This window comes from Natator depressus, chromosome 2 (genome assembly GCF_965152275.1).
Source record: "Natator depressus isolate rNatDep1 chromosome 2, rNatDep2.hap1, whole genome shotgun sequence".
Classification (NCBI taxonomy): domain Eukaryota; kingdom Metazoa; phylum Chordata; order Testudines; family Cheloniidae; genus Natator; species Natator depressus.
The window spans coordinates 129,327,084-129,341,823 of NC_134235.1; the positions used below are offsets into that span (position 1 = coordinate 129,327,084).

Here is a 14,740-nt window from a genome sequence, read left to right on the forward strand (position 1 = left end):
ACAAATTATAAAAGTAAGCAAATGAAAGCTTATATCTCTATCCATCCATCTGTTTCTCTCCATTCACTCATTATATATTTTTGGATTTGTCTGTTTTTTATTTATTTTGGGAGGGCCAAATCACCAATTATTCTAGCTTTTTATTTAGTTAAGGACTCCTATCCCAATTATCCTAGCACCTTGTTTATATTTTGCATCACTTCTGAAAGGTTCTGCATACACAGGGTTACATACAGTTCACAATAAGCTTGGCAAGAGTGCAAAGCATGGTGGTAGTTTGGTTCATCCCCTGTAGTTAGTGTAAATGCTGAGAATACAAAGCCTTCTAGAAATACCATATTAGTTAACAAATATTTTTTCATTTAGTGAATTTTACATTATTTCCAGGATTCAATTCACTGTTTTAAACAACAATTTTAAGATTTCCTCCAATCAGCTGTTAGACACATTTGTTTTGTCCTACTTTAAATTAGATTGTAAGCTGTTCAGAGCAAGGATTGTCTCTTACTAGCTGTTTGAACAGACGGTCCCTCGTACAAAGGGTCCTAATCTTGATTTGCTCTCTATGTGCTACTGTAACACAAATAACAACAAATATAAACATCTCGTGCTTTTCTATACAATTTCCATCATTGTTTGCTTAAAAATTGACTCTTCTAAGTGACTGACTTTTGTTAGATCCTTCCAGGGCTGATTAGAGCAGGTTTCACTGTATTACTGTTTTGAAATTCACAGCATTTTCATGTTGAACCAAACCACTCGGTATTCCACTTTGCTATAATTAACTTCATTAGTCAGTACAGAGCTTGATTAACAATAGGAAACTGAAGTAGTCTGAGTACCTTCCTGAATGCACTAGAAAATAAATTGCTTTCTTTCCTTCCCCTCCAACCTGACTCCTGCCACTACAGCTAAAACAGAATAACACATGGAAGATTTAGATACGGAGTAAATTGGGCCGTATGGTTAGGTTGCCTTTTATACAAAGCAGCTGCTTTATTTCCAGGAAAAGTAGAAAGCATTAACCAGATTAAGGAAACCTACAAAATTGGAAAAGCTTTTCTGTAAGCTTCAGACTGCTCATTTTATGGGAAGTTAGTAGAGCATGTAGTAGAGTCTCCCGGCTGCTTTTGCCTTTCTGCTTTGTCTAACTGTCGCGTAGTATTACCTCATAATGGATGATATATGATAGTGGTTAGGATACCTACTCTGTTACAGAGTAGAAGAACCTGCTTTCCAGCCACTGAGTGATATCGGAGCTGTAATGAACTCAGATTTGCGTCAATTTAGTCTGGATTAAATTGCTAACCTTCTGTTTGGAGCTTTCAAATAACCTACTAATTAAATAATACATTACTTAGTCACAGGATTACAAAATTAACATTATATAGGGAAATTAATTTGGGTTTCAAATAATGGAGCAGATGCAGGAACCTATTTTAATCTTTGCTGCATTGCTAGTAGAATATAGGGATGATTTAACAAATTATATGGTATCATACTTCAGAGAGCCAGGAAAAATTTTGATATTTTAAAAGGAACACTGAGATTCATATTGTAACAAAGAGTATATCCTCTTGAAATTCAATGTACTACTAACATTCTTTTTGTGACCTTTAAGAACTTTAATGATCTTGAGCTGGATTATATTTACATTCCTAAATGCAAAAATTTATATTTATTAGAGATGGAACAAAAGCAACCCCTCACATTCTGAACCCTCCTTAATTTTTGATTTGAGGAACCTATAGCCAAACCTGTGCTTACACAAAGTAGGTTCTGGTTCAGTATCAGAATCTTAGCAGTGAGTATGTGAGGGATCTATAGTGTGGGTTTGGAAATGAAATGAATGTTGCAAGAATTATGTTCTTATAGTTTTTTCTTCCCTGCCTAGTAGCTGGTTTTCCTAAAACCCACTGCTGATAAATAGGGAAGAGAATAAAAGCTAACTATTCTAGCTCCACCCTTCCAAAAAAAAAAAAAAAAACCCAAACAGACAAAGCTAAATTGCACAGGCTCAATTATCTTACATGTCTTTGGGAAGATAGGTCTAATGAGCTTCGGTGACCTGGTAAACATCCTGACCTACACCCTCTTGCACGCCCACAATGCAAGAGGAAACAGAACAGGGAGCAGGAACTGCTTGCTCAAGTGGGTTCTATGGCAAACACACTGTCCAGAATCACTTATTACTCTTTTTATATTACAGTACATGCTATGCTGATGGAGAAAAAAAATCCATATTAAATATGGAATGCAGCATATTAATGGAGTGAAGGTTTCCATTGATAAAGTAGGCCACAATATATAAATGATAGAATAGCATCTCCTCTTTCAGTTAGGCGCACAATACACATAAACAACGGAGTGACAGGCACCTAATATAAGATTGAAACACATTACATCATCAATGCAATAAAAAGCTCCGATAATAGTCTGGAATGCCGTATGTAAAGAGTGCAGTGAAAAGCCCTACATAAAGTAGGTCCAGTACATGCTGGAACAGTAGAAGCTATTATATTATGGAATGTAGTCTGTGAACTGTGGGAGCACAGGCTTAATATGGAAATGTAGGGTTAGTGGAAGGATCCTTACTGTAATCTGGAAAGCTGTGTGTAATCACTGTGTGAGAATAAGGTCAACAACAACAAAAATACTTGGCTAATATGGAACACAGTGTATGAATGAGAAGAGAAGTCAACAGAAGGTCCTTACTACAGTGAGAAGTGATGCAGTATATAATGTATATGCAGAAAAGGGTCAGTCTGATATTTTAAATCATGGTGTAGTATACAGAATGAACTGTTTTCTGTCTGTGTTCTGTATTGAATATATCGCTTTGGCTCTATTTTATGAATCTGTGCTACGGGGATCACCCTGTTGTATTTTTATGAATCTGGGTAATATATGGGAATTGCCCTGTTGGCTGCTGCAGAACCTACTTTGGTGCAAAGCAAAGGGCCGATAAAAAGGTAGAGATTCTTTCTTGTGTTTACTCATAAAATTTGTAAGGCACTAGGATGAAACAGTGAGCAGGATGGTACCAAAGCTCTGACAGATGGACTGTAAAGTTTTCCCACTCTGTATATCTCTGTAGGAGTTTCAGTGTACAGTAGAGCTATGCAAATAACTGATTTTTGTTTTGTTTTAAGGCAATTCCAAAAAAATCAGAGGGAAAAATAATGGGTTGACCCAAAACCAATTGTTTTCAAAAATTTATGTGAATTGAAGAATAAATAAATAAAAATGGTCTTGGGTCAAAGGAAAAAAATTCAGTCAACCCAAAACAAATGGTTGTATTTTGAGCGGTTCCTTTAAATAAATAAACAACATTGAAGCATATTTTCAAATGAAAAGTTATTTTGAATTAAAAAAATCAAAACATTGTCTTTTTTAACTTTTCATTTCAACATTTTTTACACTTTTGGCATTTTTGTGTCCTGTTTTTTTTGACAGGAACAATTTGGCAAAACCAACATGCATTCACACAACAGTTCGGTGTCGATGAATCTGCATTTTTTTCCGGAAAAATTCACCCAGTTCTTGTGTGCAGATCCATGCAAGCAGAGAAGGCAGGGGCCTTCTTTTCCTCTCGTGTTATATCTTTGCCCTCTCTATTCCCTCAATATTATTTTTCCCAAGGTCTACAAGGTTGTCTGTAAATCAAAATATATGAAGAGCCCCCTATTTTGCCTGGCTGAAGACTAGAAGTCTTTTGCTTTGTCTGAATTGCTGTGGGTCTTCCCCAGGGCTGCAGCATACATCTCTTTAGTGACAGTGTTGGAACAGAAGCAGCTCTCATCCAATTGCTGCTCCTTCCCTGTAGATACCCAAAATATTATTGGGCTAGGTCAAGCTGTGTGCTCTATCTCTGCTACGCATATATAACAGCAGTTTATAAGTCCAAAAGATGCTATCACATCACAGATTTCGAGTACAAGGTGGTCAAAATTTCTCAGCAACCAGAATTGTTTCTTCCCTTATCCATAGTTTTGACAGCAAAACTGACAGTTTGTTTCTCTGTTGGAGTTCCAAGGGCCTGAATTTTCACTCTGTGCTGGTGGAATTGCACTAACTTCAGCATAATTACACTGGAGTAAAACTTGCGTATAGCATTAAGACTCAGGTCATATATCTGAGTGTCCCCAAAATCTAGACATGATTTGATCTGAAGGATTGATCTTCACCAATCCATAATAAACAAATATGAATATATAAACTTATTCTTATATGACTTATTCTGCTATTTTGTGTATATACGTCCAAAAGCATGAGTAAATATGTTATTAAAATCACATTTAGTGTGTAAGTTCCTTGGGATGGAGACTGGGTCTGGTATTTTACTGAACTCAATATTGGTACTTACATAGCAGCACTGGAACCTGAGTAAAATATTTATTTTACTGAAAAAGGGGGATTTTGAATATAACAGTGAGATGCCCAGTATCAATACACCTATTTAAAGCGCCATTGCAGCAGGAGTAATTCTCTGAAGAATTTAGTGAAGTCAGTAAAATAAGACAGGTTTCAGAGTAGCAGCCGTGTTAGTCTGTATTCGCAAAAAGAAAAGGAGTATTTGTGGCACCTGAGAGACTAACAAATTTATTTGAGCATAAGCTTTCTTGAGCTACAGCTCACTTCATCGGATGCATTCACGAAAGCTCACGAAAGCTTATGCTCAAATAAATTTGTTAGTCTCTAAGGTGCCACAAGTACTCCTTTTTTTTTTTAGTAAAATAAGAGTGATCTTCATCTTGCTTTGGCTTCTAACTTAGGTCCTTACAGGCTTTCCTGTCCATGCAAAGGTGAAGAAAGAAAATGTGGAAGCAAATCTTTTCCTAGATAAGCAAGATAATAGAGTACACATGATCAAGGGTAGGAAAGATGTGTAGAAGTTGTCAGTGAATAAAAGTGAGTGTGGGAAAAGTGTTTTTTTTCCCCTCATACAAACAGCATTCCATTTTCTCAGAATGAAAAGTAATCTGTTTTTATACATGGTGGGCTAATGCCACATAATTTTTCACATTTGGGAGGCGCATCTGAAGGCTGCATCTGCCGAGTTGTATTTGTCCACATTTGAGGGGCTCTAGTAATGTTTAATGAAGGTTCTGTCTTCTGACCAGCAAGCTGTGGCTAGCTGCAGCTGGAGCACCCAGCTCTCTGACAGTGCCCACGCATACTCAGAAATGTTCAGCTCACTTGAAATTTATTCCAAGACTTGATTGTTTTGGATCTAATCAACTTGTAAAGCCTCTTAGATATCTAAGCCAGTTTATCTATCCTCAGACCTTTTTGTATACTTAAGGCAGGACAGTGACTAGAACAATCCTCAGTCTCTCATCAGTGCCAATTTAGAGCTGGATAGGATTACAGTCTCCTGAGTTTTAGTCTTGCCTGATGAGACAAATCCATAATCTTTTATATTTTCTTGGGGACAATGCAGATGTTAAGCACCATTGCCTTCAACTGGCACACGACTTCTTTCCAGAAGAACATTAGAAATATCTTGTAATTTGAATGCATGAGGATGACAGGAAAGACTCTGCTCAAACCTGGTTTTGCCAATAAAGTAAACAATGGCTTTTAAATCTTTGAGGTCACCCAGGTGAAATGGCTGTCATTAACTGATTAAATGTGTTTAGACTCAAACCAGGGTGGACCATGGAGGACTGTGGATATAAGATCTAACCACTTTCTCTTGAATCTTCACATTCAATAACCCTTCTTGAGGCCTGAAAGCCTCAACATTACCAGTTTTCTTCCTTTAGAGCCAAACAGTTACTTCTATCTATATTTAAGATTGTGAAACCCCTTGCATCAATTTAGAGTTCATATACAGATTCAGCCCCAGTGACCACCAGTAAGGATGACTGGGGACTCTTTTTTTTTTTTTAATCAGATGTCAACCTTAGGCTGCCTTCTTTTGCTAGGGTCTGATGGGGAAGGGTAAAGGTTTAAATCTTTCTGGGTTGGATTGCATCAGTTTGGCACTGCTTGTCGTAACTGGCCATGTGGAGCTTTCCCAGGAGTGCATAGGCAGCACATCTATTACAACCCTTTGTGAAGTGCTGTATATTCATTCCATTGTTCACCCCTGATGCAAGGCTATCCAGATCTGCTAAGTTCTAGTGGATAATGAGGCCACACCCCCTCGCCCATGACCCTAAAAGGAATGCGCAGATTGAAATTGCAAGGAAGGAAAGATTCCTTATGCTCTCCCCCCACCACACAAACACACACCCTTTCTGTCCACACTAGAGTGGTGGAGTACTTCTGCCATGAGACAAAACAGAGTTAACAACAGTGGGAGATTTTCTTAAGAAGTAGAAACTTGGCCTCTTGGGATCCTGTTTCTCCATTTTGCGAGTGGAGGTGGCAATCTACCAGTCCTCTGAGATGCATTTTTAAAATCAAAACACATCCACTGAGGTTAGGCTCAAGACACCCGTCAAAGCTAGTTGTACTCATCACATCACTCAGTATTATGTGACTGTTTCTTACATAAACAATAGGCTGCAGTATCATTAAGGTTTGTATTGATCAAACTCTTTGTGCAAACTTTTGATCACAGGCAGTAAACTTAAAGGAATAACTTACTTTTTTCTGCGCTACTGTTTGAGATATCTTCCCTCTCACCTTTGCTTTAAATCTGAGAGTCTTTTGTGAAGAAAGAGGCTCTGCTACGACTTGAAGCCAAATCAAGTCTCCCAATAGGTATCACTGTAGTGCTATTTAATTATATAATAGTATGTCTGTGGATAGTGTGATTAATAGGTATGCCAAGATACCTATTTATTTGAGTGATATTTTTGGTTTGGGGATGAACAGTTTATCTAAGGCTTGCCTGGCTAAGCACGCTTTGATGTGTAAAGTCAAAGATGTATTGGGAGTTGTGAACTCAGGTCTGTCTCAAAAATGATTTATGGAGGATTATTTGGTCGGATAGCTATGTATGCCAGACGACAAGGGGCAATTGAACAAGAACATTTCCTATTGTCCATAGCTGTTGAGAGGTATGAGACAGACACCAAACTGGGTTTGTACTATCTATAATGTAATGTGTAAGCCAATAAAAGGGGTTAGGATAGGACGAAAAGCTAGGTTTTCCAATAAAACAAAATGACTGGAGAGAGACATGCAGTAACTCCAACTGACAGCTTGTTTGGCTTGACAGAGAGACAGATTTGATATTATATGGCATCTTCAGTTAATTTAGCGAGATTTTGCAAAAGCTTCTAAGGGATTTAGAAGCAAAAATCTCAGTGAAAAACTATCAATAGTGATTGTGTTTCTAAAATCCTTAGGTATTTTTGAAAATCTCCCTTGCCCAATATTTTCTGTATCTAAGCTCAGAGCCTAACTCACTTTGCTTTTCACATCTGTCTACGGTAATATTCTGCTTACTGCTTATTTTCTTTATAACTTCTCTTTGTTTCTGCCTCATGGCAAATATACTTTGCTTTTCTTAAGATAACTGGGGGCACCTGCAACCGCTGCTCAACTAAAAGACATAGAGCTGGCCAGTGCAGCCCCCACCCCCTTTGACCAGGAACTGGGTCAGAAGACCCAAGGAAAACAGTGATTAACATTCCATTTGACCTTCTCTTCTCTCATCCCCCTCTGGGGCACAGACCCCCTCCTGACAAAAGGGTGGTGCAGGTTGCATCTCGTTTCATCTATGATGAAAATTCAGTTTTGAAGAAATAATTTGAAGCTTTAGAACTTCAATGATGCTATCCCCATTTTCTATTCTACAGAAGCACCAACATTCATTACTAGTATTATTAAGAGTAATAACAATGTAATTAATTAAGGTCATAAGCAGCAAGGTGATTTTTGTTTGGTTGTTTGTTCTGGGTTGTGTTGTTGTTGATTGGACCAAGAAATTGAAAAACCTAGGTGAAGTATAGTCATCTAGCTCTAAAATAGGCTATATGAGTGGAGCTGTTTGGTCATCAACCTGAATCCAGTGGATCTGGTCATTAAGAGGCAGGAAGCTTATTTCTAGAGCACCAATAGTATGCATTCATAGTACTTTATAAGTACAGCAAAGTGTCCATTCAAGGGACTGACAAAAATCAGTAGCTTAACCTAAACAGGATTGTACTCAGTACGTTTGGGGCCCTTTGGATCTCCCACCAAATACAAAGTGTTTGGTTCCTTTGTTGTGTTAGGTGAAAGATAACTTGGGGTTCTTTGCCTCTGACTTTTATAGTCCAGTGAACTTTTGAAATGTATCTGTAGTGGGGTGGCTACCCTGCTCCTAAAATAGAAGGAGTTTTTTTTTTTTTTTTTTAATTGAAACAGAAAAAAAAAATTATTGTGACAATTACAAGAATTATCAAGAACCAATCAAAGTATGCAACAAAACAACGCAAACAGAAGGTATAACACAGCAGCTTTCAGGAGGGAGAACTGTTCAGGCTAGCCTGGGCCCAGAGCGGGGGGCTTGGTCTTCCACCCTCCTGAGTTACCTGGTGGCCTAGAGCGGGGGGGCTTCCTCGACACTCGTGGTCTTCCACCCCTTCGAGTTACCTAGGGCCGCGCCCAGTGTCACCAATTATCCCCCCCCTGAGAGTGCCCGGCAAGATGGGCACGGCTGCGGGGTGGGCAGTTTGGGGGTGGGGGGTTAGACACCCACGTATTATAGGGCCCTCCTAGCAAAGGGTTAGACGGAGGGAACCGGATGGGGTCACCGAGCAAAGAACCCCGGACAGCGCCCACCGCTCTTCAAAGGTGTCAAGGGAGTCGGTGGTCGCCGCCCAAAGAAACTCCGCCCGGATACGTGAATGTACTGAGGATAGGAAAAAGGCCCTACAATCGCAGGACGTTTCATGGGCCAACCTCCTCTCTCTGGTTTTATAAATGGCTGTTTTTGCCAAAGCTAGGAGGAGGTTAACCAGGAGATCCCGCGACTTTGTGGGGCCGTGGATGGGGAGTGTATAGATAAAGAGGTGGGGAGAAAAATGAAGCCAAAAGCGCAACAAAATATTTGTGAGGAGCCGAAAAAGGGGCTGCAATCTGGTACACTCTAAATAGACGTGTGCCAGGGTTTCCCTCACATTACAAAAAGGGCAAGTATCCGGAATGGAAGTGAACCGTGTCAAAAACACGCCCGTGCTCACAGCTCCGTGAAGGAGCCGCCAACTGATGTCTCCGACGGGCCTCGGGACCAAGGTGGAATACAAGCTGGCCCATCGAGGTTGCTCACCCTCCAAAGGTGGCAGGAGGTCCCGCCACTTTGTGTCGGGGCGGGTCACCAGGGTGTGGGCGTGAAGGGTGTGAAGCGTGAGTGTATACAAATATTTCCGTGATGCAAATTGAAAACTGACCGGTTGCAGTTCATGCAGCCGGCTCGCAGTGACCCAATTAAGATCCTTCCAGAAAGCAGTGGAGACAGCTAGGTTGATTGGGACACCTGAAGCCAATCAGGGGCTGGCTGAAACTAGTTAAAAGCCTCCCACTTAGTCAGGTGGAGGGCGTGTGACAGGAGCTGTAGGAGGAAGTCATACTGCTGGAGAAATGGAGTAGAACAAACCTTATCAGGCACAAGAAAAGAGGCCTGAGGTAAGGGTGACGTAGATATTGAGGAAGTGGGGGCTGCTGTGGGGAAGTGGCCCAGGGAATCGTACTCGTCCTGTTTCCAAAAAGCCAGCTACCAAGAGCTGCTACTATCAGGGTCCCTGGGCTGGAGCCTGGAGTAGAGCGCGGGCCCGGGCCCCCCCTCCCCTCCCCTCCCCAACTAATCACTGAGACTGGGAGACAACAGAGACTGTGCAAGGGAAGATAGCTTCTCCTCACCTCCCTTGCTGGCTTATGATGAAAATGGCTCAGTAGGCTGTGACCCTTGCCTCTAGAGAGAGAAGGGCTATGTGGAGGGTCACAGTGAGCCTCTGAGGCTAGCATAATCCACCAGGAAGCGCGGGGCCCACTGAGACAAGGTCAGAGCTTTGTCACAATATGCAGTTGATGTGGACAAAGCTGTTCCTCTTTTAAAAACTAAAGCCACCATTTGTTATGCAGCTGTGAAAATCAATATAGATATAGTTTGTCTAGTGATTTGATAGTTATCCATAAGCATCCATGTGTTCCTATCATTGTAATCCTTATCTCATTTACTCCCATCTCTAGCTGTACATATTGTACTATAGCTAATCCTAGGGTACAGTGTTCATGTTCAAACAAAACTAAGCATAGTACATACTACTGTGAATAGTCAATAATGGGTCTCCTCTCGGTCATAAGCAATGTGTCCAGTAGTCAGTGTCTGCAGGAGCCAGACTCTTAGATTAGAAACTCCTTGGAATAGGGACTATGTATTTTATTATCCTGCAATGTACAATACATGTTTGTAGTGATATATAAATCATAATGAAAATATTTTTCATTTTGGATGTGGTATGTCAAAACCACTGTTTTGACCTACATAACTTCTGTATGTTCAAACTATCACAGTTACAGCATGACTGTCATAAACTATCTGAAGAACCACTTACAGTACATAAGAGATATTCAGTATCTTCTTCCTTTGTTTTTTGTCAGAGATTATGAACAAGCCTGGAGTTAGAAAGAAAGCTTGACTGAAGTCTGTAAATGATACATTTATTAAAAGTAATCGTGAATGAACTATACATTGAAAAATATTGCTTGCCAATCTCTTTCTTTGTGTTCCCTCACTCTGTTTTGTTGTTGTTTTTCTTTCCCTACTTCAAGGCTCTCACTTTCACTGCTAGGAAACATGCCAACAAGCCAAGGCAGTTAAGCTTGGTTAGTTCTGCTTCTAGTCCAGTGTCACTTGCAGTTTCATGAATCAGCTATTTTTGATCCCAGCAACCCTTAATGTTGTAAAATATCTTACATCATCATGTTTCAAAATTCATTATCAGTGAGACATGCTACACTATTGGTACAGGAAATAAGCAAACAAGAGAGATTGCAGTCACAGCAAATAATTAATAATAGAATTTAACCTTTTTTTTTCCTGCTATGTAAAAATCAACTCCTGGCAAAATGTGTCTTGTAAATTCCTGTGGAAATTTTGTTTTGAATAAAAAAATCAAGTTGCATGATGAAATAAGAAATAAATGTAATTTTATTTTGGATCCTTTGATAATATAGAACTTCTCCTAACCTTTTAAAAAAATCTGCACCATTTTTAAAGACTTACAAATTAACCCATATTATATTCCTTTGTAGCCTTCTTCAGCGCTGCAATTATTTATATGCCACAAGGAGTAGATCTGTGCATTTATGCTTTTTTATTCCTTCATAGATATTTCATTGACCATAATACAGAAGAAGATAGGTATTTCATCATTGATGCTAACACTGGAAACATTAAGACTGCCAAGATCTTTGACAGAGAGGAAACACCTTGGTACAACATCACAGTTGCTGCTTCTGAGATAGGTAAATAATACATTTAGTAAACGTGTAACAGAAAAGCTTCCATATCTTATGAATGCAAGACTAATAATTGTTTTTAAGGAATATTATCCCGATTGTCTATAGGTTCTCTTCAAAGGCAGGCCTTTTCCCACCAATTTGGAGATAAAGGAGAACTTGAGGTATACATGTTATTTCTCTAATTCCAGAAAAAATACAAATACATATATTTATTCATCTATGTATATTTACAACCTTTTCCTCTATTAAGCACATCGGTACCAATTTGTCTCGGGCACAACTCCATTATAGGTAATGTTCTCATATCAGGGAGGAATTTAGCCTTTTTGTGTGGGTTGAATATCAGCTTTCATATTTCTTGACAAATAAATAAACAGTATCATTTTTTAAGAATATTGCCTAATCTGAGAAACTCAACCATTCCCTTTTATAGCTAGAATTAACCTAATGACCCTATAGATTGAATCTCTGTTCCCTCCCCCCGACCCCCGTTGTTTTCATCTAAGAAATTAAATCCCCAAATATTCCTTAAGGTATTATTAATCTGTTTTTGACTTTGGAAAATGGGACACAGGTTAGGAAATGTTGAAACTTTTACTCATTGTGACTAAGACACAGAAAGCTGAAGCAAATTGTCAGGGGGTCACTGTAGTTTAGTGGATAAGATTTGGATCTGGATTCTGTTCCTATTCCTACAGCAAACATTCTATGTGAAATGCTCATAACTGCCTAATCCAGACCAAATTCCTCTGAAGAAACAAGGCTACCTGCAACCTTAAAATAAGAGTATTTTCTTGATACGTCACATCTGTAAAGCCAGTTTTGTCAGTAGCCCTATTTAACTGAAGAAGTTGTAAAAATGTTATTAGTACAGGGAAAAAAAAAAGTTTTACTTTTTAAAATTCTCCTCCAATTAAGAAAATAGCTAAAAGTGACTGAACTCATTTTCGTCACAGATCCTCCATCCTGGCAAAGTATAAATGCTGGCATCAAAACAAAGGGAGATAGGAATACTAAGCATGTGTCCACACAAACTGTGCCAACTGAACCCACAAATGTAATCTTTCAGTGGCTATGATTTTGCTTGGGAACATGAACTATTTTCAGATGCACTTTTTCTTTTCTTCTTGCTATATCCCATCATTGTCACAAGATGATGCAACACAATGTGGACCAATGACAATAGCCACCAACACTGGTGAGCATCCCCTCTGTTTTCATCTGTTTCAGCTACAGATTAAAATTGAATCTGTTTTGCAATTTCATTTATGGAAGATGCTACTAGCATATGCTCTAGTATTAGTACTATATATATATATATAAAATTGTATGAGGACAACAAATTGATTTTATTATTATGCCTATAGTAAATAGTAAAATCTTGAGTTTTATGTGGTTAGTCATAAAAAACACAACCACTGAGACCTCGGTGTGCTTTACAGTTTCTTTGCAAATTGTCTTATCACAATGCAACATGCATTAAACTATAATTTAGGCCTAATCATAAACAGGTGCATAGTAAAAGTGAGCTTTAATTAAGATTTAAAAGCCACATTGGGACATCCATATGAAGCTGCAAGTGAAAAGGAATAGTAGCTATCCAGGCTTTCCAAATGTAACTCTTTTGCAGAAATAAATCTCAATAGCACTAAAGTTAAATGAAGCTTTTCTATACATTATTTATGTCACATTATCAAGAGAGTGGTGTTGTGCACAGGATAGTAATAAAGATTATATTTATAACTAAAGAAAATGAGATGCATGGTGATGAAATGCTATTTTAAAAGACAGACAATCTCCTTAGAATTCTGCATCCACAGTGCTCTGTGTTGTGGGGGGAAATTCAGAAAAGCTTGAAGCACTGTTGTACACTGTTGTGGGGGGAAATGAGCATTGCTTTCCCTCCATGTACTTCTCATTCTTAAAACTGGAGTGTTGAAAAGATTTGAAGCTTTTGGTTAAAAGGGGGGGCTTGGCAGACAGACTAGGTTTTGATTAACCTTTCTTGGGTCTTCTTCTTCCGTAACTCTAAGATTAAAATATTGTCTCTGAGCCCTCTAGGAGGGCCTCTAGTCTCTAAGATTAAAATATTGTCTCTGAGCCCTCTAGGAGGTGCTTACATGCACTTTCTGGGTGGAATTTTGAGAGGAACTCAGTTCCAGATCCGCTAAGGCTTTTAGGCACCTGTCAAGGTCCCTCCCCCACTCTGAACTCTAGGGTACAGATGTGGGGACCTGCATGAAAAACCTCCTAAGCTTATCTTTACCAGCTTAGGTCAAAACTTCCCCAAGGTACAAAATATTCCACCCTTTTGTCCTTGGATTGGCCGCTACCACCACCAAACAAATACTGGTTACTGGGGAAGAGCTGTTTGGACACGTCTTTCCCCCCAAAATACTTCCCAAAACCTTGCACCCCACTTCCTGGACAAGGTTTGGTAAAAAGCCTCACCAATTTGCCTAGGTGACCACAGACCCAGACCCTTGGATCTGAGAACAATGAAAAAGCATTCAGTTTTCTTACAAAAAGACTTTTAATAAAAATAGAAGTAATTAGAAATAAAGAAATCCCCCCCGTAAAATCAGGATGGTAGATACCTTACAGGGTAATTAGATTCAAAACATAGAGAACCCTTCTAGGCAAAGACCTTAAGTTACAAAAAAGATACACAGACAGAAATAGTTATTCTATTCAGCACAATTCTTTTCTCAGCCATTTAAAGAAATCATAATCTAACACATACCTAGCTAGATTACTTACTAAAAGTTCTAAGGCTTCATTCCTGGTCTATCCCCGGCAAAGACAGAATGTAGACAGACACACAAACCCTTTGTTTCTCTCCCTCCTCCCAGCTTTTGAAAGTATCTTGTCTCCTCATTGGTCATTTTGGTCAGGTGCCAGCGAGGTTACCTTTAGCTTCTTAACCCTTTACAGGTGAGAGGAGATTTCCTCTGGCCAGGAGGGATTTTAAAGGGGTTTACCCTTCCCTTTCTATTTATGACAAATGTAATGAATGAAATGGGCAGAAAAGTGGTGAAATCAGATTACAGTATGTCCCATCCCAGTTGGTAAAAACTAAGGAGGATTTAGATGGACTCCTGAAGAATCTAAGCATATTGGAAATTGGGCAGTGAAATTTAAACTTGGATAAATGTGAGGAGTCATACTGGAGGGAAAAAAATCAAAACATCTTATTCATATATATATATGAATGAGGCGTTTTGATTTTATATATTAAAACAGATGTTTCAGATGTGTATATATATATTCACACACAGATACATTCTGTATCAATAAACACTGATACAAACCATATATCAGTATAATATTATAT

General features: G+C 38.9%; 1 protein-coding gene across 8 annotated transcripts in view; it reads left to right on the forward strand.

Annotated features, from left to right (window-relative positions):
• CDH18 (cadherin 18) overlaps positions 1-14,740 on the forward strand; it is an 845,073-nt gene that overhangs the window by 775,228 nt on the left and 55,105 nt on the right. For all 8 annotated transcript variants that reach the window (XM_074944996.1, XM_074945002.1, XM_074945001.1 and 5 more), the window contains one exon: positions 11,273-11,409. In XM_074944996.1, coding sequence (XP_074801097.1) covers positions 11,273-11,409 — 137 coding nt within the window. The remainder of the gene's footprint in view (positions 1-11,272; positions 11,410-14,740) is intronic.